Raw genomic sequence first — 25,583 nt, 5'->3', positions numbered from 1 at the left:
TTAACCGCTGAGAATATTTCTGACTGGTTATGTATGTTGTAGCACTATGCTGTAGCACATTAAGAACAAGCATCCGGCTGCTGTGTCCGAGGATGATTCGCAGTTGCAGCCAAAGATCACATAGCGGTAAGCCGGGGGGGGAGAAAATGTGACGCATGCCAATCTGAGGCCATCACCCAGTTGGTGTGCCAAATGATCGAGACCGATATGCAGCCAATCAGTGCGGTAGAGGAGGACAGATTGAAAGAGCTAGTTCAGTGCCCTGAGCCGGAGCTATCGAGAGCTACCGTGACTAAACACATTGAAAGACACCTTGAGGAGAAGAAGGATGAGCTAAAAGTCAAGCTAAGCAGGACAGACATTGCAACATTTAAGTCCGATAGGGAGAGCAACATGAGGAGTCAACAAATATACAGCTTTTAAATAATAGCTAAACTTATTTGGAAAAGAAGGATTTGGACAATCTGGCTAAACTGTTAGCTTGTATGCACACTGGCTAGTAATAGCAACTCTGCTGGTGAGAATAATAAAAATAAGACCCAAGTTGAACATGAAATTCTATTACTGAACTTGGAAATAGGAAGTTGACAAAATAATCTTAATTCAAGTTCTACTTACTAGTTTATTTTTTCTAGAGCCTTCAACCGCATCTCACGGTCCTCATCAATGGATGGGGTTTGCTTAGTTGTCCTAGAGATGTCTCAGTTGTCAACACAAGTTCCATACGTCACATGATTACAGGTGACCACTTTCCATGACAACTGAGTAAACTCCATCCGTTGATGAGGACCATAAGATGCAGCTGAAAGCTCAAGAAGAAAAACCTGTAAGTGAACCTTGAGTTGAGAATGTTTTGTTTAAAGAGACCCAAACTATAATAAATCAGATTTTCCTTTGACAGTATCACAAATAGTATCAACAGTATAAACAACATAAACATCAACATAACAAATTTATTAATGACTTTATTATACAGCATCAATGCCAATAACAACACTAACAACTGGTTCATTAAAACAACACATGGTAATCATCCACAGTAACAACAAACAACAGCAACCAATCACAGCTCAGCTCAGCAGGCAGAGAGGAAGAATTCAACAGAAGAAGAAAAAAAAGAGAAGACAGAACAGATGGATAGATGAAGAGAGGGCAAGCCTGTCGACATGCTGTAAGTATTCAGATTTCTCTCCAATGTGTGTTTGTTAATGCAGGAATTCAGGAACACACACACACGCACACACACACACACGCACACACACACACACGCACACACACACGCGCGCACTGCTAACGACGTGGGCTAGCAGTCCACTCACAGATGAAGTTGTTTTTGTCACACAACAAACTCCCTTTTGTTCTAATAATAGGCTGATATTTATAACACGGATACAAAAAAGAAACTTCAAAATCTGCATCATGTCTTCGCCAACAGGGAGGAAGACGTACGACAGCGAGACAGACATGAAGAGGAAGATGTACGGTAGAGAGACGTCAAGAGAGGAGAGGACGGGGCTCTGCAGTCCCAGAAAAAGTGACGAGAACAGTGCCAGCAGCAGGGAAGTAGAGCATCAATTAAGGGCAGCGTGCCCTAGATGTCACAACGACATTCCCACAATGCATCACCATCACCGCCACCACTTTACTTTCTGTCTCTATCTCACACGCACACTTTGTCTTTCCAGAGGCCTACTTGCGGAAGACCTTCCGTGAAGTACACTCAGTCCCTGACCTCTAATCTCAACCTAGAGTCCGAGATATGAAGCTAACGCAAACTTTCACTGCTAAAATTCTCGCACAAGGACACACGTATATGCACACACACACTAATACACACCCTAACCGGCTCTTTCTAACCTTTCTAAGCTCTTCTGTTGTCTGTCTCTAGCACTTGTTCTTACTGTGATCCCTCCTGCTGACACACACAGGGAACACACTCCTGTTGGTAGTGAATTATTGAGAAGTGAGTGACAGGGACACACACAGCATACACACCAGGGGAGGGTAATAAGACACCGAGGACGCGCACACACATACCTAACAGCATGAGCTAATACTGGTTAGATTCATCCAGTGTTACGGGACAGAAGACATGCTGGCCACTGTGCGCGAGGATGAGCGAGCACGAGGAGACCGAACATGTCGAGTCAGTGTTAGATCTGTGATGTCACATCCTGTCGGTATAGATACAGCTCAGAAACACTGATGCAGCACTGCAGTAACAGCCGGGCTAGCCGGAAACATCAGTTTTCCCACACGTGCTGCTGCACCTGAACACACCAGTGCTGCTGGTGACAGTGACTTGCCCCGTAATTTCTCATTGGCTGCCGCATTTCGGACAACAGCTAATTTACGATTGGTTCGACGCGCGCGCTTTCATCCCTCTGCTTCATCATCAAACTCTCATCTGCTCCTGATTCACCCGCCGCCGCTGCCACCACCGCCACCTCCCCTCTCCCTCTTCTTCCTCCTCCTCTCCTTCATCCCCCATCCCACACACACAGACGCACAGACACACCAAACGCAGACACACACACACACACACTCTCCCCTCCTTTCTTTCCCTTTTCTGCTGAGGCATCAAGTTCAAAGATCCGTCAGCAGCTCTGGTTAATGTGTGGCTGCAACATGGCCGACTCGGATCACTGAGTCCTGTGCCAGTCTGCATCCTACGTACAGTATGTGTGTGTGTGTGTGTGTGTGTGTGTTTCATGTCGGGTCCAAATTTCAGGTGTTTTAAAGAAAAGGAAGCTAACCATCCATCCTCGTTATTACACAACCAGACTGAACTTCCTTCTACTCAGGGGAAGTTTTGCTAATCCCCGCGCCGTTAATCCCAATCTGGATCCGCCCCACACGTCCCCCCTCGGGCTGCCGTCCAACCGGCTCACTCCTCACAGCAGGAAGAACAGAGCGGGCAGAGCTGACAGACGCTTACAGGGGCTGGCTGTCAGAGATTTAGGGTGAGGGTGTCGGCCTGTATTCTGCAGCTGCTTGAATGAGACAGAGAGATGGAAGAGACGGAGGGGAGAGGATGCGGGGAAAGCAGAGGGAAAGAAGGAGCAAGGTAGAAGAGGAAGAAGAGGAAGAGATTTCCTAACATGGTGCAGGAGAGTAACATCTCCTTTATGACTCGAGGGGAAAGAGAAAGATTGTGATTCCAAGTGGAAAAGATTGTAAGTGTAAAAGGGAAACTGTTGCTGCTGCTGCTGAGAGACTGAAATTCCTGCAGTCTGTTAAAACCCTCCAGGAATATTATAAAATGTGCCCAAAAAGATTAACCATTATAACCACAGTCATACGTCACCACTGCACACGTCTGCATATCATGTAGAACAGACTACAGGAATATCACAGAACACTGTAGGAGTATTAGTCATGCCATAAGAGATCAAAAGAAAGAGGGTCACGATGAACCTGCCAGATATTCATTATGGATTACTGAACACATATAGGACACATATTAACACCTGACTGGAACACTACTGCATGATTTTGTTTTGTTTGTTTTGTTTGCATGAAAACTGAAGTCATTTTGGTCATGCTTTATGTTACAAGTTCCTTAATTTCTTAGTTAAGTATTTAACAGTTAATTTTTAGGACATTTTACAGACAGGGTGGTGCAGTTTGGTACAAATTATTAAAAAAAAGTGTAGGAGAAACACTGTTATCAATAATTTCCTAATATAAGCTGTTGTGTAATTGTTAATTCGTTGGACATTTCTTTGAAGGGGTTATGTAATATGGTAGTATATGGGAAATGTTCTCATTGTAGAGTTTATAAGAAACAACTCGATATGCTAACATGTAGTTTGACACACCAAACTGCACACTGAAAAAAGTATTGTCAGTTAAAGAACAGTTAAGAGTCTAATTTATTAAGATTTTTTGCAAATTAACAACTACATATGAACCCAAATATGATGAATCCGCACTCACCAACTAAACCAACTTGGCACTTTTTTGTTTTTTCTTATAGTTTGTACCACATTACAGCATCTCTCTGTAAAAGTAACTGTTAAAAACCTGCAAATTATTGAAGAAATCAAAATTGAAGAACCTGTAAAATAAAGTGTTACTGTAATTCTGTAGGAACATGATGGAAATGTTGAAAGGATATTATAGGGAAATTCATAATGTTGCTACAATTAAAGTGTGTTTAAAACTCAACATAAGTCCTACTGGAAACAAATAAAAACTATAAGCTACCATAGGCTATAATAAACTCATTATAAGCATTATAAACAGAAATATTACATACCTAGTGTAAGAACATATTCATATAATTATATGTTTTGTTTATATAAAGGAAGATAACTTTCACTATGAACTAATACTGCTAATTGCCACAGATGCATTTATGTAAGTGGCTATTACAGGAATAACTAGAGAAACACTGCAGGAATAATTTAACTAATGTTGTTATGAAGTCATTGTTGATTGCTATGAAGAACCATTAGGGGACTGTAAAATCTCTCAACACAACACACACCGTGCAGAGTGTGTTATTACAGAAACATTACACAGTATTGTGCAAATGGGCAATTAAAGTGGTGCCATTGCAGAAAAGAAACATTAGCCAGTGATGTGATTAAAAATCCCCTGCTGAGCACCCACAGACAACCAGCAAGCCTCCGCAGGAAAACTACAGTGATACTACAGGAGATGACACATGTGTCAAACAGTCAAAGCGTGTAAGAGGCACTGCTGATAAGTACAATAATGTCACAGTAAAGTCACTGCAGAGCCCCACATGTACACTGAATGCCAGAGAGAATATTACTGTAGTATCCAGGGATGGACTTTACCACTAGGGAAAGGTAGGCAACCGCCTGGGGCCCCCAACTAAAAGGGCCCCAAACAGCTATAGATTTATTGTGATGTTTAGATATGAAAAATATTGAATTATATCACTATTCTAACTCATTATACACTGAGATAACTTACAAGAGGACCCCAAAACACTTTAATAAATATATATGCAACTGTATATTTCTACTTCAGAGGAAAACATTGCACCACTATATTTACCTGACAGATAAATGTTACTGGTTATGCTGCAGATTCAGATTTTACTCACAAAATATAACAAATAAAATATGATGAATTATTTTTCATGAATCTAAAAAGCATTATATAAGAATTAAAAGCTCCACCTTAAATAGATGTTAAATAAATGCAAGTACATTGTGCTAATAATAACCTCTTTCACTCTTTTAAGAAAATTTGACAGTAAGTCTTTTACATTATTTTTTACTGTGCAGTATTAATAATTTTACTTAAGGAAAACTTTTGAGTACTTCTTCTATCACTACAAATACCAACAATACTAATACCCAGTTAGAGAAAGGGTGAAAATAAAACAAGAAGGAGTTTGCCTGGGGCCCCTAAATCACTGAATCCGCCCCTGGTAATATCACTGAGGAAATATCCGCGGTGAAGTTAGTTAAAGCAGCGTGTACTCACGTGCCGAGGACTTCTTTAAAATGAAATATCTTCTTGATGTCGTCGACTTGTTTTTTCCACGTCTCTCCTCTGCCGGTGTCTCCGTTCTCCCGAGCCATGGCGCTGCTTCACCGGCCGAGGTCCGACCGACACTGGGCTGCGCGGGATGCAGGAGGGATGCGGAGAAGAAAATGAAATACAGTGAAAATGGACGAGTATGAAAATCAAGTAGAATGAAGCCGAGCTGTGTGTGAGAGAGATGTTCGCAGGGTCCCGGTGGTCTGAGCTCCGCTGCAGCAGGACCATGTGAGCCCTCCTGCAGGTCTCCTCTCTCTCCCTCCTCCCCCCTCCTCCCCCTCCTCCCAGCCTCCGGCCGTCTGGCCGTCAGCAGCTGTCAATGTTTCCGGGAGATAATAGCACTTCTCATGGGGGGCTTTCACAATATAAGCCTGTTTGTTTACATCATGTCAGGGTGGACGTGAACATTTAACATGATTTTTTTATGGTTTATTTAGATGTTTAAATAATTCAATTCAAACTTTATTTCGGACTCACAAGAAGGTCCATAGGGTATTATAATTGTAGGGGAGAACCAGGTCAAAAGTAACATGGCGATTTTCTCGAGCCCCTAGAAGCCTCATATCTCTCCCTGCGTCAGCACGTACAGCACGCAAAACCGCAAAAAATCACATAGATACGTCATATTTTCACAGAGTTTTACCCGAAAAGCTATTTTCAATAACGGTGTTAATGGGTTGATCTACAAAGGTCTGAAAAAAAAATTCAAATGTGAATCATCATTGATTGTTAGGCCCTATGTTCTAAAAATGAGATTTAATATTTTTTTTATAAAAATAAAGGACATAAGATGTTTGCAGTTACATTTTAACAAAGACAAGAATTATATAAACAATTCAAATTTATATCATTGCGTTACTTTTGACCCACCCGTGTGTTACTTTTGTCCTGACTGATGGGGACAAAAGTAACAATGCACAACTTCTGTTCAAAGTCAAATTACACCGAAGTCATTCCGCATTTGTGCAAAATAGCACCTGGTATTGATAGAACACACATGCGAGTTATTGATCACAACAAAAATTAGTTTGTCTGTAACATTATCTTTTAAAATTATGTTTATCTGAAAAGTGTTACTTTTGACCCGGTTCTCCCCTATAAAAAAGAAAAATAAGACATAAAAGACAAATTTCAATTTAAAGAAACAGCTCATACATAGACTATCTCACCAGTGTTTTCTGAGCCTGGACAAGTACCAAGAGCAGCTCCTCCTAGGGCTGGTTAAAGCCTCTATGATGCTGTTCCCTGACTCATCCCAGCAAGACATAAAATTGTACATCAGATGTCTTAGAAGTGCCTCGCATGCAGGAACACCAGAGAACACAGACGGCTGACTGGCACTTTGCCATCTGGGAAACTGAACAGCAACCTCATAGCATCATTGTGAGCCACTACAAGTTTCAGCGTACTACTTTTTCCTGTAGCTATACCAAAGATGATATGTATACGGAGATGTGCAGAAAGCTCTGAATAATGAACATTTGACATTGACAGAACACATACTAAACTAATGATAATGAATCATAATTATTATAATTATCCTCCCCTCTTTCTCTCTCAACCCAACCGGTTGAAGCAGATGGCCGCTCACCTAGAGCCGGGTTCTGCTTGAGGTTTCTTCCCATTAAAGGGGAGTTTTTCCTTACAGCTGTCGCCAAGTGTTTGCTCATGGGGGAATTGTTGAGTCTCTGTAAATTAAAGAGCCTTAAAGTGCCCTGAGATGACTTTTGTTGTGATTTGGTGCTATATAAATAAAATTGAATTGAAATTGAATTGAATAATTATCATATGCAGTCTTCAACATTTTATATAATTTTATATCAAAGTAATAACATACAATCAACAGCAGAAGTTTGGTAGTATAGTCCAGTATAGTCAGTATTAATATGGTACAACCACTAAAACCCATCACTTCATTGCTAAGAGAGTCACTAGCTACAAAATATAAACTGATTAGGATGGTCTGTGAGGTTTTTAATATTTTTATTTTTTTATTTATCACTATTTCAGATGTTCTCTGAAAAGCAGGAAGGATTTCTTATAGTTTTTAGTGCCATTGCTTTCTTTTGTGATCAACCTTTTATTGATATATAGCCTATGGTATATATATAGTACCAGTCAAACTTATGACTGGTACTGTATATATACTGTAGGCTATATTTCAATAAAAGGTCACACTATACATACAGTGTAAAGGCTATCTATGGGGCTATACAATATGTGCAATAAAAACCTAAAAACTCATGTAGGGAAACTAAAGATGATAGATAACATTTAAACATTAAAACACTTACACAGCAACATGAAATGAAAACTGTTTTGTTGTTTCATTGCTTTCAATGAGAATTTACTGACTGTTATAATAACATTCATAAATAAATTCAAAGTTGTTCTTTCACAAAACTGAACAATAACTCAAAACCTGCTTTATTTACTCAGATCCATGTAGAGAGAGGGTATTCCACTAAATTAAATTATTTCTCTTACACCTTTATCTTGAAGGCAAGGTCCCTGTACTTCCTGTGTTTGAGTGTTTCTACTTTCTAACTTGACAGCAGACCTGCTGCCACCTGCAACAGTCTAAACGCTGTTAATTGCTGCGTTTTCAGGGTTTCCACGCCGTCACAAAACATTTTCTGCCTTCGTTTCTTCTCATTAACTTCCTCCAATAGGTGTATACACAGCATAATTACCTTCAAACCCAGATCTTATTGATGCAGCGCTTATTGTGATGACAGTAAAAGCTACTCATGTATCCTGTCCGGGAGAGAAAGGGGTGCATATGTGTGTCTGATCCGGACGTGGCAGCAGTAAATTCGCAATGCGCCAGTATGCTGACAACAACCATCATGCACGCATCGCCATTTGGGATCCCAAAAGGCGTTGGTATGGCTCTGCACAGCTGCCTGGGGATCAGCATTGACCCCGGCTGCAGCTGCAGCTTCACCTGGTTTTAACCAGCCCGCATAACACCTGGATTACAAAGTTTCAGTTTGCAGGAGAGCACTGATCCCTCGGACTGTGACAGCTGCAGGCGCTGAGGTCAGCTCAGGCCGGGTTACTGCTCAACACACACACACACACACACAAACACACACTAGTCCGGACTTCTGGCCTTATTAGGCTACTTGTGTGTGTGTGCAACACTGTAGGGAGACACAGACAGAGAGGAGGGGGGAGAGGGAGGACAATGTATTGCAGCCTCAGCTGCTCATGAGTATTCTGGCTGCAAACTACTGCAGCTCTTCCTCAGCAGCAACCAAGGAAAACTCCTTTGCCTCCTCCCCTCCCCGTCCTCCTCCTCTTCCTCCTCCTTTACTCTGAGTCAGCAAAATTGACCTCCCCCTGATGAAAGGTAATTACCCAGCAGCAAGGGAAGGGAGGAGACAAGGAGAGGAGGTCATCAGAGACAGTTAAATAGAGGATGAAGGTCAAAGAAGATGAGGGTGCAGACACCCTGCTTGTAGCTAAAACATAGCTACAAATCTTCATCCTGCACACACTGAAAAATAATTTCATTGGCTGTGTTCATGTTGAGCCAAAGAACCAATGAAGGACCGGGGATTTTTCTTAACTGGAACTGACATCTATATTTCTTTTTATACACAAAAATCCCAACCACATCAGCCTTTCTCAGACTGCAGTTTACATATTTATCCAATCCACTAATTTCACTGATACAGCTTTACAGAGTTGCTGACACAGCCTGCAGTCTTTGCTTTTGTTTGCAGAATGAAAAAAACAAGATTTTGGGCTTTTCAGAAACAAGGATTGTCCTCTGCAATCCAATCAAAGAAATGACAGTCAGCCAGTCCATATACAAACTTTTATCATTAGTTTTTCTGGGAACTTCATCATCAGTTACTTCCGTGTGCGCAGACACTTGCTAAATTGTGATGTTATATGTCTTTTGAGCAGGCTGTGCATCATTTTTGTCTCATGTTTGTCCATAAAACAACTAGTTTTTGATAGACTGGTTTGTGATGCATTGAAATCTATTAACCCATGTCATCTAATGACTCAGGTATCCTTAAGTACATATCATCAATCTGACAGATCAGGGAGGCACCTTCTACTACAGAAAACAAAGAGCATCATAGAGTGTAAGCTCATCAAGATGCAGCTCAAGTCAAAAGGCCCATTAGAAAACTTTCAACATTTCCCACACGAAGAAATAATCTCATCGGTTGGACTAAACCTCAATGGGAGCAGCTGAAGAAGCAATTTTTCTTAGATTTATCCAACAGAAGAGGGTTTTTTTTGTCAAAGGAGGGTTCGCTCAAGTGGCCTTCTATGTGCTGTTATCTGTTTCAGAGCTTTACTCGCACAACTTTTAGCCTTGAAGACTGTGTTCCTTTGTCTCCACCCACGGATTTTACTCGACCAATGAGAAACATGTTTTTAGGCTGAGCTAAATATATCTTTGATCTATACTTAAGCAAGTTCTATCTTTAGACATGCATTAACAGATTTGTTGGCCACTCGAGGGCAGCGCAACAAGCCGTAAATCATGTTACAAAGTGGTTAGTAAAAAGTTGCTTTGTTATACATCCAGCTGATACGACATTAGCATTCATTCTGAGTCATGTTTGTATCCACCAGGTGAATTTAAGTCCAATATTATCTCTCCTTTTAGCTCTGTTTCAGTCTCCACAATCTCCAGAGGGAAATCTTTAGCTATTCAACTGCTAAATGCTCCACTATGTTCACTATAGTCACTAACTTTGTCTGCCTTTTGGTGCTGGGCAGGTAGTGTACAGTCTGTTTACTCATGAGAGCAGTGACACTGAACTAAAACATTAAAGCTGCTGGCCACAAAACCAAAACAATGAGCTGAAAGACGCTAAAACACTCCATAGAGCTATGGGGAACTGCAGAGTTGGGTAATAATTCAATGTGGTTTCATCACTTTGAGTGACTCCTTTTACAAACATGTGGTCATTTGATTAATATAAAAAATATTGATGATAGCAGCTTTAAGTCACATGAAAATACACCCCCTGCCAGTTTATTGGTGCACCTTGTTAAATATAAAACAGCCACCAACAGTCCTGAATAAATGAATTGTACTATGTTATAGGGGGAGGTGTTTCATATTTTGTCCATTAAATATCAGTATAACGCAATACAGCTCAACAGTAATGCAAATTACAGCCTCCAGAATTACCAGTAAGTTGAACAGACACCTCTGTGAAAGAGTTGCAACAAAGCTTAACACTATAACCTTCATAAAGGTAGCATTTATTGCAGGGCTGTTGCATTGTAGATTGCATCAGTTTTATCTTGGTGTACCAAATAAACCAGCAACTGCTTGTGCAACTTTTTTGTCAAGAAAATAAAATATGCTACATAATGTTATCTTTTTTTATTTACATGAGTGTATTTCTCATACTGGAGGTCATCATTGGCTGAGCTTTCTATTTCTTATCTATTTACTGGTACAAGGAATGAAGCACAATGAAGAGCAGCTAGTAGTGAAGCCCATCTTCCATCGCAAGTCAAACCAGGACACCTCTGTGTCTGGATGTTTACAGCCAGATTTCATTTTCATAATGATGATTAATGTACAACATTCCCCACAATACACGTCTTGTAGACGTTTCCCATCCACAGCATTTCACCCAGGGAGCTGTAACTCTCATCATTGCACCAGCTCTTTCCATCTCGCTGTAATTGCTCTATTAATCCAGTGAAGGGAAAAAAAAAAAACAACCCCGAAATGAACTGCCCTGCGCCGTGCATGCACAGCTCATTTAGCTCCCGGCGTAATGAGAGCTGTTGCGTAAAAGCACAATCAATTTCTAATGTGCTAGTTTACAGCACCCACCAGAATGACAGCAGAGTCAATACACGACAAGGAGTTTAATGGTGTTTTTTGGGAGCAACAGTCTACAGCGATGCATGATGGGAAAATGAACTTCAAAAAAACAGGCGCCCGGAGCGGCTCAGAGCAATGAAGGTGTCAAAAGTGCTCAGAGGAAATTGGCAGGGAGAGATGGAGGAGCAGGGATGACGGGAAAGAAAAATGAATGGTGACTGGATGATGAACGGCTTTAATGTTAAATAAAGAGGTTGTCAGAGCCTCGTAACACACAGACCGACACACACACACACACACACACACGTACAGTGAACTGTGTGTGTGGACTAGATCATTTTAAATCCAGAGACACCATTTAGGATGAAATTAAGATACATAGACTAATATACACACTTATTTTAAAGTATAAAAGCAGGCATTCTTTACAGTGTTATAGAATACTTGCAGGAATACAACTTCCTCCCCCCATAAAAAAACAAAACAAAAAACAAATCCTCTGAAATAACTAGTCGTCCTCCTTCTCCCTCTCACCGAACCATTACAATTAGTGTCGGAGGCAGAGAACAAGTCTACAGAAAATGTATCCTCAAAGAGCCTTTAACATGATTGGCTAATTTAACATGTTCCATTAAACTAACACGAGTGAGCTAATCGTGAAACCCTGGGTACACCACGTACCATTCCCAGGAGAGCGTGAGAGAAAAAAGGCTCAAGCAGGACAGGGGGTAAAGAGTCACTTCATGCAGAAGACATTGTATGGAGGGGCTGATGACACCAGCGGCTACTCCTCAGCTTTCAGGGGAACCGAATCACTGCGGAGCGTTCTCCTCTTCTTCCTCGTCCTCAGACTCTTCCTGTTGGCTTTTGGTCTGTGGAGAGGAGAGAGAGAGAAGAGATCAAACTTCAACAACCTGTAACCCAAATTCATACTAGATTCTGACACTAAGCATGCTTGAGTGGTTAAGAAATTCAAACTGAAAAAAGGTTTTAGAGGATGGCTTTCATGGAAGCTATTCTCCTACAATGCAAACGCAAAATCTACTGGAAGGACGAGATACTCGAGGTTAGAAAAACTAACTCTGATGTGTCAAGAGGGAAAGAAAAATCCTTCAAAAGCATCTTTATAAGTTATTTGTGAAGGTTTTCACTTTGAAATAGGCTGTTCCAAAGTTAGTACATATTGTAAACTTTACAGTATTTTAATTTAACTTGGAGTTGGAAACTATTTAGCTTGTTGTCACAGTAGTGAGATTTTGATATTTAAGTGTTTTTGATGGTGCTCCCAGTGGTAGTATCAAAAAAGGCACTATAGCAGACAGCAAAAGTCTTTTTTTTTCATTTTAGTTGCTCTAAATTTGCATTTATTAATATCATGGCTACTTGTAGGCAGCACAACAAGCTGTAAACACAACATTGACATATTACCACCTTATAAAGTTGATAGGGTGACCTTGTTAGCGAACGGTTGCTTATTTACAGTGAGTTTATCAAAGATATTTCACTAACATCTGTCTGCTGTTTCTGAAGGCAACAATGATGAGAGCGGTGAGAGTGAACCAAAACAATGACTTATTGGGCCTGAAAACCAAAACAATGAGCAGAGAGAAGCTAAAACGCTCCGTAGAGCTGAGGGGAAGTGCAGTGGTGGGTGATTATTCTCTGTGGGTTTGTCACTATGAGCAACTGCTTTCACATTAGGCTGAATTCACACAAAACCAGGCAGTCAGGAGAGAGAGCACAGCGTGGTAGAGAGAAAGCAGATGAATGAGAAGAATTAAATGTTATTTTCTAATTGTTTCACAGCAGTTACAAATAAACACACCACCACCACTACAGCTAATTTGCATCTGTAGTCTGGATACAAACTTTCAAACGGAAGTTTATTTTCACTAGAGGCAGTTTGAAAAATGGTCTGCACAAAATATGCACACCTCAGATGATGACAATGTAGAGAGGCTGATGGGTTAACACTCATCCAAAACCATCTTACCAGTTTAAGGAAGTCGATGAGTTTGTAAGCGTCTTCTCCGGTGGAGAGGTCAACAAAGTCGCGTGGGATTCTGTAGCTCAGGCAGGGACTGGGCTGCACCGTCACCTCGCTGTTGGTGTAGCGGAATGCCGGGCCTTCCTGCACACACGCACACACACACACACACACACACACACACACACACACACACACACACACACACACACACACACACACACACGATATAGTGATTATGAAACAGTTTAAAGTCTTGTTGGCACTTAAACCAGATTTATCCAGGTGCAAACTGACATTAAAACAAATACAGCTGTTGCAAGAGAACATGTCACGATGGCTGACCTGCTGCTGGGCGATTTCCCCGCCAGACGTCAGCTCCTCCCAGCTGAACAGCAGAGAGTCTGTCACTTCGCCGAACGGGTTCACGTCAATCAGCCACACCTTCCCCTGCAACGCACATACGATAAATGAGTACAGTTAAGTTAGGAAGGCTTTTTTTCAATGTTTCCATATCAAAACGTATCAATGTGCTTACCTGACTATCTCTGTAGACATCGAACACAACTGTAAAACAGGAAAAAACAACAATATAAACATTTAATTCACTGTATCTGCTACTTTCACATAAGGAAAAACTTTAAGAAATGTTTAAAACTACCTGTAATTATGTTTTAAAGTCACAATAAAGTGAAAATTATTAAATATTATATAGGCAGAGTGCATAAAAGAGGAGTGGTACTCACAGTCTTCGTCCAGGAAGTTGTATTGGATGTGCTTGCTGAAGAACTCCTGCACAGCGTGACAGATCTGCTCCTCCTGTTTCAAGATGTGCTGGTAATACTGAGTGTAGTCTCTCTGGGAGATCGCTGGGAACAGACAGACACACAATCAGAGGAGCTCAAATTGAATTTTATAATTGTTTCTAAATTAGCCGGCCAGCAAAATGTACTGCTTGAACATCACCGTATCACTGTTAAATTAAAAAAAGATTTGTCACAATTATTCCCATTTCCTATCAGGCCTTTAGCTTCCTGTCTAGAGCTCATTCCCTGAAGTGGATAGTGATTTTTTTTTTTTTTTTTTTTTTAAACATCAGTGTTTCACTCCTTCCGCCATCTGCAATCACCAGAAACTCTGGCAATTTCACCTAATCCAACTTGGTAGCTTGTGATATAAAGTGCAGCAGTGATATTTTGGTCTTTTCACTTAACATCAAGTACTGTAATCTTAAAATCAATGTGGTGATTTATCCAAACTCCGGGAGACAAAGCTTAAGCTGCAGCGGTTTTGGAAACATGCGGTCGCACGTAACAAGATTGAGGATGTGAGAGTAAAAGGGAAGGTTTTACCGATCAGTTTGTTTTCTTTGACGAAGCAGCGGAACTCTCCGCCGGGAATCAGCTCACTCCACTTCCTCAGGACCAGCTGTGGATAGAAAACAACATCATATTAAAAAAAAAATCTCATTAGACACCTTTGGAAACTCATGTCGTGTGCCTTGATTGTCTTTTCTTTTCACCGTTAAGGATAAAAAATACCTCATAGTTTATGACTGGATCTGGGGAATCTTGGTCACTACATTGGAGGAATCTGCACAAAGAAATGAATAACAACCATGAAACCAAAGAAAAACTACATGCTCTGTCCTATTTTTTGTTTTTAATATAACCAGACAGCCAGGATAGCTTCGCTCCTGTGCTGCTCTGACAAAAAGTCTGCGAGAGAAGTTTTGAAAGAGCCCGACGAGTAAACATCACATTACTCTCTAACACAAACAGCTTTGCAGAGGCAGTAAATCGTTCGCTGAATCAAATGTTTGTCATGCGGAGCGGAGAAGCGCGAGGCATAAATCTACATCGCAGAGATGACTACAGGCGCAGCTTGTGTTTTACTGCAGATTCAAATCAGCCTGTGTACATCCAACCTGCTTGTTTTTGATACTGGTTGTCATCTAAATGCAAAATATGTGTTTGTGTTTATGTTGTCGTCGGATAGCGAGGCTTACGGCTGTGTGAGGTCGTGGGTGATAAAGTCTGAACTTTTGAAGAGCAGAAATATTTCACTGAGACTGCAACACTGCAGGGAGCTGTTCAGCGCAATCCAGTTGGCATCCTGAAAGGCACACACACACACACACACTTGTTATGTTATGCTGGCAGGGATACAAGAAGCAATTCATATTGTTCAGCTTACTGCAATGTGCAGGGCTTCTAGCCAACAAATAATTTGTTTATGCTACAAATAAAAAAAATCAGTCACACACAAACACTTGTCTACTAACTTAAACACCTAAAGTGAAGCAGGAGAACAGTTTGATCAGTTTTCATAAAGCAGCTGAGTGCAGCGTTTTACCCGCGGAGCGCTCCAGTTGAGTTTGGGAAAGACTCGTCCACCTAGAGCGTTTATGGCCTCCAGTACTTTAGAGGTGAATTCTGGGAACTCGGGAGCCTGGCAGAGACAAACATGGATCATAAGGGTGATGTGATGCATCATTTCTCTATACTGAAGAAAGCAGCAATGCACCATAGAAGTGAAGAGGAAGACTTCAATGATGCAGACTACAAGTACTTACTGTGACAGTGGTGGTTGTTTCATCATCTGACCACTAGAGGGGTGTAGAGAGTGAGAAACAGGATTAGAGGATTCAAAAAATAAAAATAAAAAATCAAGATTGAATACAGTTCTAATTGCTGACTTTACTGTTCAACTGTTGTTGTGTTGCTGCTGTGAGGTTGTTTGTTATGTAATGAGACAGACAATTAATGAGAACAATATGATGGCATTGATTTTCATGCGTATCTATTCATTTAATTCACTAATGCTTCATTATAAATTCACTTTAAAAGTTTACTACATCTCAGAGTTTCCCTTCTGCCAAGTAGCTGTGGTGAGTCAGCATAAAACTAAAACTATTAGTGCACCATGATGGTCTATGTGCCGTTTCATGAAGGAATCTACTTGTTCTCCCTTATTTTTAGAAACCAGAAATTGTTAAAAGATAATTAATGTCAGCACAAAACACTGACTGTCTCTTTCTTCGGTCTACAGTTGTGGTTTCAGCATCGGCCTTTTGACTAATTTAACATCAGTCACATTCAGTTAAAATATGTGAAGTGAACTAATAATTAGTTTATGTTAATAAGAGTGAAAAAGTGACTGCAGAGGTCTGACGCTTACATGACATATTTTGTGGTTGTGAATTAGCAAAACAAGGACTAATTTCCTTTGATACAAATTCAATGAAACAAGACAATAAATACTGAAAAGACTCTCCCAACGGACACACATCCTCTTGTTCCTCACCTGAATGTCTTCCTCTGCATCAGAGTCGCTGTTGTTAGTGTTTGTCTGCTGCGTGTTATGGTCACTGAAGGGAAAAGAAACCAAAGACGAATACTTGTCATTTTGGCAGCTTTATTAGAAAATAGATAACAATTAAACTCATTCACAGGACAAAAAGCAGCTTTGAGGATCTTGATGTACACATTTTAGATATATACAATTTAGATAAAACAGTTTGAAAGGGACTGGTGACCCTCATCAAACACAGTGGCAACCTGTAACATCACTTGTCCACTACAAACAACCCCCGAAGCATTTTTACATTGATGATTCTGAAACACAGCAAACTGCCTGAGGAGCAGCGCCCATAGCATGTATTATACTACATTAGTTTATCTAGGTTTACCTAATAAACTGGCAAGTGTGTGTTGGTTGGTTCAATGCAGACATGTATGACCTGACAAGACAGACTGCATAAGCTTTGCCATATTTTTTTTATATACACGCTAGTTAGTCATCTCTGGTCATTCTAACAAAGGCAACTTGACAACTGGATCATAATTTATGTGTGTGTGTGTCTGTGTGTGTTCATACCTCCCAGAGACTACCAGTGTCCCATCGTCCAGTAAATAGTCTATTACATTCTGAGGCAGTGGGAGAATTACACTGGAAAATAAGAAAAATAATAGAATTACACGTAGAAAACAATTAGACAGAGGTGAATGAAGGAGGAGATTGGAGGAAGATACTCTGAGCAGGATTTAAACACAATACTTAAGTGATAAACACGATGAAGACAAATATGAAGACAGAGATAACAGTTATCTGCTTCTGTCTGGCAGCTAACGTTAGCTGTCGGCTAACGGCGCTATGTTTTACAGCAGCAACAACAAAATATTTCCTGGACTTTCTGTACACACGGCAGCTGTTTACCTTTTTATCGTATGTTTCTTGAATATCGGGTACCAGACCGAAAACTGACAGTTGACAACTTGCTCCTTCTTCATGCTGCAATTTCCTGTAACGGAAGTGAGTCCATCAGTAAATATCTTCCGAGTCTTTGATGTTTTGGTAATGCGTCCTCATTCAACGCCTTGGAAATTTAAGGCGACATTGCTTCCACTGTTTTTGTAACTGCTTGAATTTCAATTAGCAAACAGTCAAGAGTGGAATGAATTTGTTTTTTTTAGATGGGGAGGTTTTTTGGGTGCACATGTAGGCGTGGTCGATGTAAAACCCGCTGACTTGCGACATAGATCGTTTATTAAGAAGAGCATCACTCGATACTATAAAAAATCTACAAGCGCAGCATTGTTTTTCATTCTCACAAGCCACGAACCAAATATTTCCGACATGTCACATAATCTAGCAAACACGAATCAACAAGCATACTCAATAAAACGAGAGACACTATCTCTGGATTTGTACATTTACCTTTTAACTGCCCATATTTATCTATTTATTGTAAATTATCACAAAAATAGTATGTCCTCAAAAATGGTTGAGTATAACATAAAAATAAAAATACATACGGAATTTGTGCTTTGAATCTTTGGTAGAAATAACTGCAAGATTATTAAATAGTCAACATAATCACTGACCACTCTGATGACATTTGCGGGTACCCGGACGTAGCGGCAGAGTGACACCTTCCTGCGTCATCCCTATCTCTGGTACTGCTTACACACGGTTGGCATTTCACGTGAGTTAAGTTTAGAGTTTCTCATCATACATGATTACTGAAAGTTTAAAATATACCGGCTCTTAACATTTACAGTAGTGTAAAGTGTGACGCAGCTCTCTGCCGTCAAATAACGAACATAACGAATGTAAAAGTTAGCGTTAAACGTGGAAATGTAACGGGGGGCGAGCTAATTGAGCAACTCATGATTAGACACGTCTATTAGTGTCGTCGTTATCTAAATGGTGGTTATAACTGTGTTTTGTTGATGTCTTGAACTGTGTCTCTGGTGAATTGTGTTGTATTTCGTGTTAAAGCTCTCTGACTCGACTTTTCTTTCAATTTTGTGTTCAGATAAAAAAAAATGAGCAATTTCGAGGAACCCAAAGCGACTACTTCTGCACACATAGTGAAAGAAGAGGTACGCCTGTTTTTAATCTTTGTACTTAACAAAACTCGATGTCCACTGCCTGAAAATGCTCCACATGAGCGAAGACTTACAGCTGTAATTTGCACTGACAGGTTTATTAGCTACACCTGTTTAACATGCAGAGTTGTTCTTTCGTCTTCACAGCTGTTAAGTTTACAGAACAACATGATGCGTTTGGGGCCATTCAGATAATCGTAGTCCAGAGTATCCATGCTACTCTTTGTGTTGCAGCTCTTGGCATCAGGAAAATGGGTGAAGCTGGAGAAGACGACATATGTGGACCCTGCTGGAAACACCAGGTACTGTCCCGTCTTTTAGCGACATGACATTAATATGAAGCAAGACCCCCTTCAAACTGTTTTCACCCCTCACTGTTTCCATCCTCCAGAGTCTGGGAGACTGCGAAGAGGACGACAAGGCAAACCAACACAGAAGCAGATGGTGAGCTTCGCTGGTCACTTGACCTTGCATTGACTGTTGGGAGAGAAGCAGAATTATTGTAACAGAGTTTCCCTACAGGTGTGGGAATCATCGCCCTGCTGAAACGGACGCTGCACAAAGACTGCGTAGTGATGGTGAAGCAGTTTCGTCCTCCTCTGGGATGCTGTTCTCTGGAGTTTCCTGCAGGTCAGAAAGACAGATTTCTTGAACACTCTCTGTAGACATTGTCGTACTTCAAAACATACAAATATTGGGTCCCAAATTTCATCAAAATGCTCTGCAGTTGTATTTCTTAGTCTCAGAAAAACCTTACATCTACACATTGGGGCTGTTGGGACCTCTACCATACCTTCAGGTATTGCTTTTTATCTCTGCTTCTCTCAGGATTGATTGACGAGGGGGAGAGCGCAGAGGCGGCTGCACTGAGGGAGCTGAAAGAAGAAACCGGCTACAAAGGGGAAGTAGTAGGAGTCACTCCAGGTATCATTGCACACACATGTACACTTGATTGCATTAGCTGCGACTCCTGGCTGTATTTTTATCTCTCGTGTACGTGCTGGAGAGGTTCAAGGTGCAAAGTGAAAAGATATTCCGTTCTCATTGTTATCTTGGTAAATGCAGTGACCTGTTTGGACCCTGGTTTATCTAACTGCACCACTCAGATTGTCATGGTCAACATCAATGGAGACGAAGTGGAGAATATCAACCCGACACAACAGCTGGGTGAGAAGACAGACAGTCACTCTTTCACTCATTGGGCCAAGAACATTTTCAAACTCTTATGTTTAACCTCTAAACCCCTCTTGCTCACTGCACCTTCTTAAATAAGGACGTGTCGCCTGAACAACATTGTATTGTGTCAGAAGTAAATAAAGAGGGAATGGTATGAAATGCTGCTAGATGCTAAAAAAACATAAGCGGTCAAAGGGGACGTGACAGTCAAGTCTAGCATTTCTGTCATAGTTCTGCTCTGCTCTGATGACACGTCGTTGGCAGCTGTATTAATATTTTGTATTTGCTCTGGGTCTTCTACTGACACTGATACAATTGTTTGCTGATTTCCAACAGCAGAACTTGGAAGCTACATTTTCGTGGAATGAAACTTGCCCACAAACAGAGCAGAGCAGGATGCCTGAATCCAAGCGCAGACTACAAGACTTTTTAAACCCCAGTTATCATGTGACACATACATCACATGTTTCCCAAACACGTGATGTATGCATTGAACAAAACTGCAGGCATAAAAATAGCACAGATAAGATTAACACAAGCCACAAGGAAGGCTGTGGTTGAGAAAAGAAATGTGAACCATCATAGAAAAACCATAAGAATATGAAAGTGTTCATGCCAACTGTGCTGTATGTTGAGAATATATTTGCTGCACAAAAACAAATCAGTCCCATGTTACAAACTCATCTTGTCCTCTTGTCTTCCACAGGTGATGGAGGTGAGTTATGTTCTGCACTTAAAATCACTTAATCTTCCTCTCTCATAACGCAAACAATCACACACGGCTTTTTCTCCTCTTCTCCCAGAATTTGTGGAAGTCATCCTTTTACCTCTGGATGAATTCCAGTTGAAAATAGACGGTGAGACCTAACAGACACTGTTGACACGTACAGAAAAACGGGAGCATTCGGAGCCGTCTGACTCTTGCTTTGTTGTTTTGATCCCGCAGAGCTGCTGAAGAAAGAAAAAATCGTGGTGGACTCTAAAGTTTACATCTTCGCCATGGGGATGGTGCAGGCTTTCTTCAAGCCGAGGGAGCTCCCTGTGCTCAAGCAGTGAAGAGAAGGGTTCAGGCGGCTGTCTTTTCTGTTACATAGGGCTCCTGCACAGGACAGGAAAAATTGGAAATGTATGGAAAAGGAAATGGAGGATTGTTGTTGCATTGTGGTTTTTAGACTCAATGTGACTCTGTATTTTTAATTTTTTTGCTGTCGAGTGTAATTGCCATTTATAAAATAATATGGCAGAAGGAGCAGGACAGCTGTGTATGTGTAAGTGAAACTGAACAGCAACAATCAAGAAATCAAGGCAGTGGAAAAGCCTTGGATTTAGAAACCGAGCCTATGAAGGAGCCCTGTTTACACTACAAATACTGGACCAGTTTTTATTCTCAGTATGGAGGTACTGCTACACCCTCAAGGCTTGAAACATATTCTATGCAGGTATATAATCAGACACTTTGAGCTGATAACTACTTCCACACGTGTGTTACTCAGTTGTGTTTGCACTCTTGACACAGAATATGTTTCAGCCTTCGGTCTTATATGCCTTTAACAAGTGTCAAACGGTCGTTTCCAGGTTTTTATGAGATTACAAGTAGAATGAGTCGTTATTTGTTGTCATTTTTATTTAGTGATTGTAATACATTCCTTAACATGTGCTAACATACTGTTTTGCCAACTTAATGGAACAAAAGTCCACGTCTAAACACTGTTACTATTAAAATCTGGCTCTTAGTGAAGAAGTTTGTAAAGCTGGGCTCCATTTATCTGGTGTATTCTTGTTCTCTTTGATGAATGTGTTGGCAGCAGCTGCAGTTAAACCGTTAAATTAGTGTTTTTGTACTTAATTGATGAAGACAATAACTAATAGTAAATGATGCATGGTGCAATTAACTGGACATTGATGCTGTACCCATCCTAGCGACTAGAAATTACTGACCAATAAATAAACGTAATGTTACCCTTGTTCTTACCTGAATCTGTGCTTTTGTCCTAAAGTGTCTGAGGAAATTGAGGACATTGGTGATATAGTATCATGAGTGTCCACTGCCCTCCTGTGGTTGTAGTGAGGAACTATATTAAGACAACAAATTCAACAATAAATCAGTAAGTAAACACTTTTAAGTCGCACTTTGCCTGTTGTCTCTTATAGTTGAGGTGGCAAATAAATCATCAAATCAAATATAAGTGGACCATGTAACTTATGTCAAAAAGTGAGTATAGAAAGTGTCAAGATGTTTCAGGTACTTTATACCTTGAGAAAATCTTAGTTAGCACACCTGGCAAACTAAATCTAATGTCAGTTAAGATTTAAAATAGAACTTTGATGTGTGTAAACATACATATATATAAAAATAATGTACATACAACATATATACAGGATATAGGATATATTTGCCTCATTATTCATTTTCTATATGCACATTTTGCAGCCTCTTAATGATTATTGGCTGTGGTATAAGTATGTTATTTAGTTGACTAACTTAGTTTCATATTCATGCACTTCTTTATGTACACTCAGCGGCCACTTAATTAGGACCACCTGTGCAATCTAATGCAATCCAATCCAATACAACAGCTCTGCCATAAATTCTACATTTATGACGCTCATACATTTTCATCTTTGTTGACATTGTCAGAAAGGTGATAATTCTACTCTCTGTTTATTATTGAGTTTGTAGTGGGTGGTGGTGGTGTACTGCAGTAATTTATATTGAAAAGTGTTCCTAATACTTAGCCCCTCTCATGTATGTTAATGGAGTGGACAAAATGGTGAATAATGGTGCTCATCTCTCCAGTAGAGTCCAGAGACTTGTAGAATCAATGCCAAGGCTGAGGAACACCATTCTTCAAGGAGATATTTCCTCATTTGGTGTTTTGATGATGGTGGTGGAGAGCGCTGTCAAACATGTCAGTCCAAAATCTCCCATAGGTGCTCAATTGGGTTGAGATCTGGTGACTGTGAAGGACATAGCATATGATTCACATCATTTTCATACTCATCAAACCATTCAGTGACCCCTCGTGTCCTGTGAATTTGGGCATTGTCATCCTGGAAGAGACCACTCCCATCAGGATAGAAATGTTTCATCATTGGATAAAGGTGATCACTCAGAACAACTTTGTATTGATTTGCAGTGACCCTTCCCTCTAAGGAGACAAGTGGACCCAAAACATGCCACCAAAATGTCCCCCACGACATAACAGAGCCACCAGATCGCCTCACTGTAGGGGTCAAACATTCAGACCTGTACCAGTTTTCCTTTAATTTGTCACCCCTCTGTATACACAGTCTATGGTTTGGACTGGTCAGCCTTCCACCTCTCAACACTGTCGTCCAGTAGGTGGTGATACTGCACCTTAAAGCTGCTTTGCCAACTGCCAATAGAATTCAATTAAGAAGAAGCGCCATCCAATCATGTGGCTTCTTCACCAACACAAACTTTAAAGCCTTTACTTGTATTTACTTAAATCATGTCTCTCGCTACCTGAAAGCAAAGGTGCTCACTTTTCAAACCGATAAATACAATTAACCCTGTAAGGCCCACTGTTGTCATATTACAACAATCACTTTTAGCTCTCCTAAAAAAAATCTGTAAATGCTTTTTTTTTAAAGGCCATATTTACATAGTCAATGGGTCCTATTGTTTATCCTTGCAATGCTATTGGATAGTAAATGTGTTTATAAGTCTGGCCATTTGGCCATAAACTCACACTACCTGCAAACTTTCCGTCAAGCTCATCTTCCTGTTTTATTGGACCGGATTTGTAAGTAGTAAGTAGTAAGTAACATGCCTTGAATATTTTTTTTTGTGATGATTACACTGTCTAGAACATGTAGATACTTAATTATTGTGGAATACATTCATCAAACTTGATTTTGAGCTTGTTACGTCTATGTTGTAATTCTACAACGCTGGCTTAGAGTGGTAGTCAAAATAGCATGTGCACCTCACACATTACATGGGGACACCACTCCTCACATGTTCACATATGGAAAAAATACTAAAAGAAATATAATTTCTTTGATGATTCACTATAACTAAGTTCTAAATTTGTTTCCTCTGTTAAAATTTTGAGTTTAGACAAGAATTGAACAAATGCATAAACTGTTTCTGGTTGCAGTATTTGAAGCTCAATCTGTAGCAGAAACTGTATCTGTATCTTATCAGTTAAAAAATAGATTTAACTGATCCTCAGCTTTTTTCTGGGCTTTGTTTGTTTGCCCAAATAGTTGCCTGTTACGTTAGTTAGAAACAGGTTCTGACTGTTCTGAATGTTTTGGGGGGTGGTTGTTGCATTGTTCAGGGACAGGTGTGAATGGTCCTGGTTTAGGGATGTAAATGTTTTGGGGTAAGGCAAGTACTCCTTTAGGTATGATAAGTAGAGAGCAGAATAGGCTAGTCAGACAGTATTGTGTGAATTTAGTGGAATGTGTAAATGAATTAGGATTAATTTGCACTGATATTATTTAGCCTGGAAAATACTTGGCTCTCAATCCTGAACACTTGGTCCACCACCGTATCTATTCCTTCAGGTTATCTCATACAGTATAATACTTATATGTATCATTAATACATATATTTATTATTTGATTTTACTTTTTCCATTTCTGAATGCAACCAGCAAAGATAGGTCTTCTATACAGTGTGCAGGATATGTTGCCATCCAAAATGGAGAGAGTGATTTTGAAATGGAATCAGACAACACTGATGCGAGTGATGAAGAGGCAGATGAAGATGCCAGTGAAGTGGACAAAAAAAACCAACAACCCACTGACTTCCCAGCCAGTGATTATATGGACATCAAGCCCCAAACAGACAAACAAACACACCATGTCCCGTGACAAGGTATCGCTTGCTGAAAAATCGCACATTTTCCAGTGAAGACGAAGAGGACGCTGCAGACACTGCAATAAAGGATAAACCAACACGCTATGCAGCAAGTGGGATGTTCATCTTTACTTTTCAGAAGAAAAGAAGTGTCTTCGGGATCATCATTGCAAATGAACATGGCTGAACACTGGGATGGAGATGAAATTCAGTTTTGTAAATACAATTTTACAATTTTATTCTGTTTTTTTCATTAATAAATGACTATTCATAAAAAATATGACTGTTTTGTGGTTATTATTCATGGTATATACTGTTATGGGGCTACATAAGAAGTCAACCCTGCAAATTAACCCTTATTTGTTCTGTATATTTGTTCAGAGAATGTTAGCATGAATACAGAAATTCTGCTCCCAGCTAAGCCCAATGTTGTAATATTACATTTCCCTAAAAACTTGTTTCTTGGACTGTAGTCAACCATAGAGTTTTGATTGTTAAGAGGAATCCCAGCTGTGGTGAACAAAAAGAGGAATTAACATCTTAATGTAGGATATGGCTGTCTGCTAAGGACTAAATAGAGTACATTTTCTATTGTGCTTACATGACTAAATGTTGGGTGGGTTTCTAGGGAAGGCCAAGAGGAAGCACATGAATGCAGAAGATTGTGATAAGCTGGGACAATGTGCAGAAGGCACGTACGCCCTCACCCAGCCCCAAACCATCCACCAGGGGCAGGGCAATCGCAACCCAAACCAGGGGCTTTACCCCAGGACTCCCACCAAGCGACAGAAGTGGGGTAATCTGTAATAAACCCTCTGCTGTCACACCCTTTGACATATTTATGATAAGATGTAT

At 40.3% G+C, this 25,583-nt stretch overlaps 3 protein-coding genes across 6 annotated transcripts in view; 1 reads left to right on the top strand and 2 right to left on the bottom strand.

The window, feature by feature from the left end:
- Positions 1-5,778, bottom strand: part of camk1da (calcium/calmodulin-dependent protein kinase 1Da) — a 64,447-nt gene extending 58,669 nt beyond the window's left edge. For 2 of the 3 annotated variants that reach the window (XR_010925723.1, XM_067581704.1), the window contains exon 1: positions 5,467-5,778. Coding sequence is in view for 1 of the 3 variants with exons in the window: in XM_067581704.1 (XP_067437805.1) it covers positions 5,467-5,564 (98 nt within the window). In the remaining 2 variants the exon portion in view is untranslated. The remainder of the gene's footprint in view (positions 1-5,466) is intronic. The other variant, XM_067581705.1, reaches the window with a different exon arrangement.
- Positions 5,779-11,370: 5,592 nt separating this feature from the next.
- Positions 11,371-17,806, bottom strand: cdc123 (cell division cycle 123 homolog (S. cerevisiae)). Its single transcript, XM_067581800.1, has 13 exons — positions 17,547-17,806; positions 17,208-17,279; positions 16,635-16,698; positions 15,904-15,936; positions 15,684-15,779; positions 15,337-15,443; positions 14,870-14,921; positions 14,681-14,756; positions 14,075-14,197; positions 13,867-13,895; positions 13,674-13,778; positions 13,335-13,472; positions 11,371-12,213 (listed from the first exon to the last, which is right to left on the bottom strand). Exons 1-13 carry the CDS (start codon positions 17,618-17,620, stop codon positions 12,154-12,156), a joined length of 1,029 nt encoding a protein of 342 aa, XP_067437901.1. The 5' UTR covers positions 17,621-17,806; the 3' UTR covers positions 11,371-12,153.
- A 429-nt stretch (positions 17,807-18,235) lies between these two features.
- On the top strand, positions 18,236-21,856 carry nudt5 (nudix (nucleoside diphosphate linked moiety X)-type motif 5). 2 transcript variants are annotated; one of them, XM_067581802.1, is made up of 9 exons: positions 18,643-18,715; positions 18,956-19,023; positions 19,113-19,165; positions 19,244-19,351; positions 19,550-19,645; positions 19,787-19,888; positions 20,604-20,612; positions 20,701-20,754; positions 20,844-21,856. In XM_067581802.1, exons 1-9 carry the CDS (start codon positions 18,659-18,661, stop codon positions 20,951-20,953), a joined length of 657 nt encoding a protein of 218 aa, XP_067437903.1. In that variant the 5' UTR covers positions 18,643-18,658; the 3' UTR covers positions 20,954-21,856. The 2 variants fall into 2 exon arrangements, with proteins under 2 accessions (XP_067437902.1, XP_067437903.1); XM_067581801.1 differs by lacking the exons at positions 20,604-20,612; positions 20,701-20,754; positions 20,844-21,856 and adding an exon at positions 18,236-18,315 and having other exon boundaries at positions 18,649-18,715; positions 19,787-20,222.
- Positions 21,857-25,583: the final 3,727 nt, after the last annotated feature.

The sequence above is a fragment of the Thunnus thynnus genome, chromosome 23, assembly GCF_963924715.1.
Source record: "Thunnus thynnus chromosome 23, fThuThy2.1, whole genome shotgun sequence".
NCBI lineage: Eukaryota > Metazoa > Chordata > Actinopteri > Scombriformes > Scombridae > Thunnus > Thunnus thynnus.
This window is presented reverse-complemented; position numbering and strand designations above follow the sequence as displayed.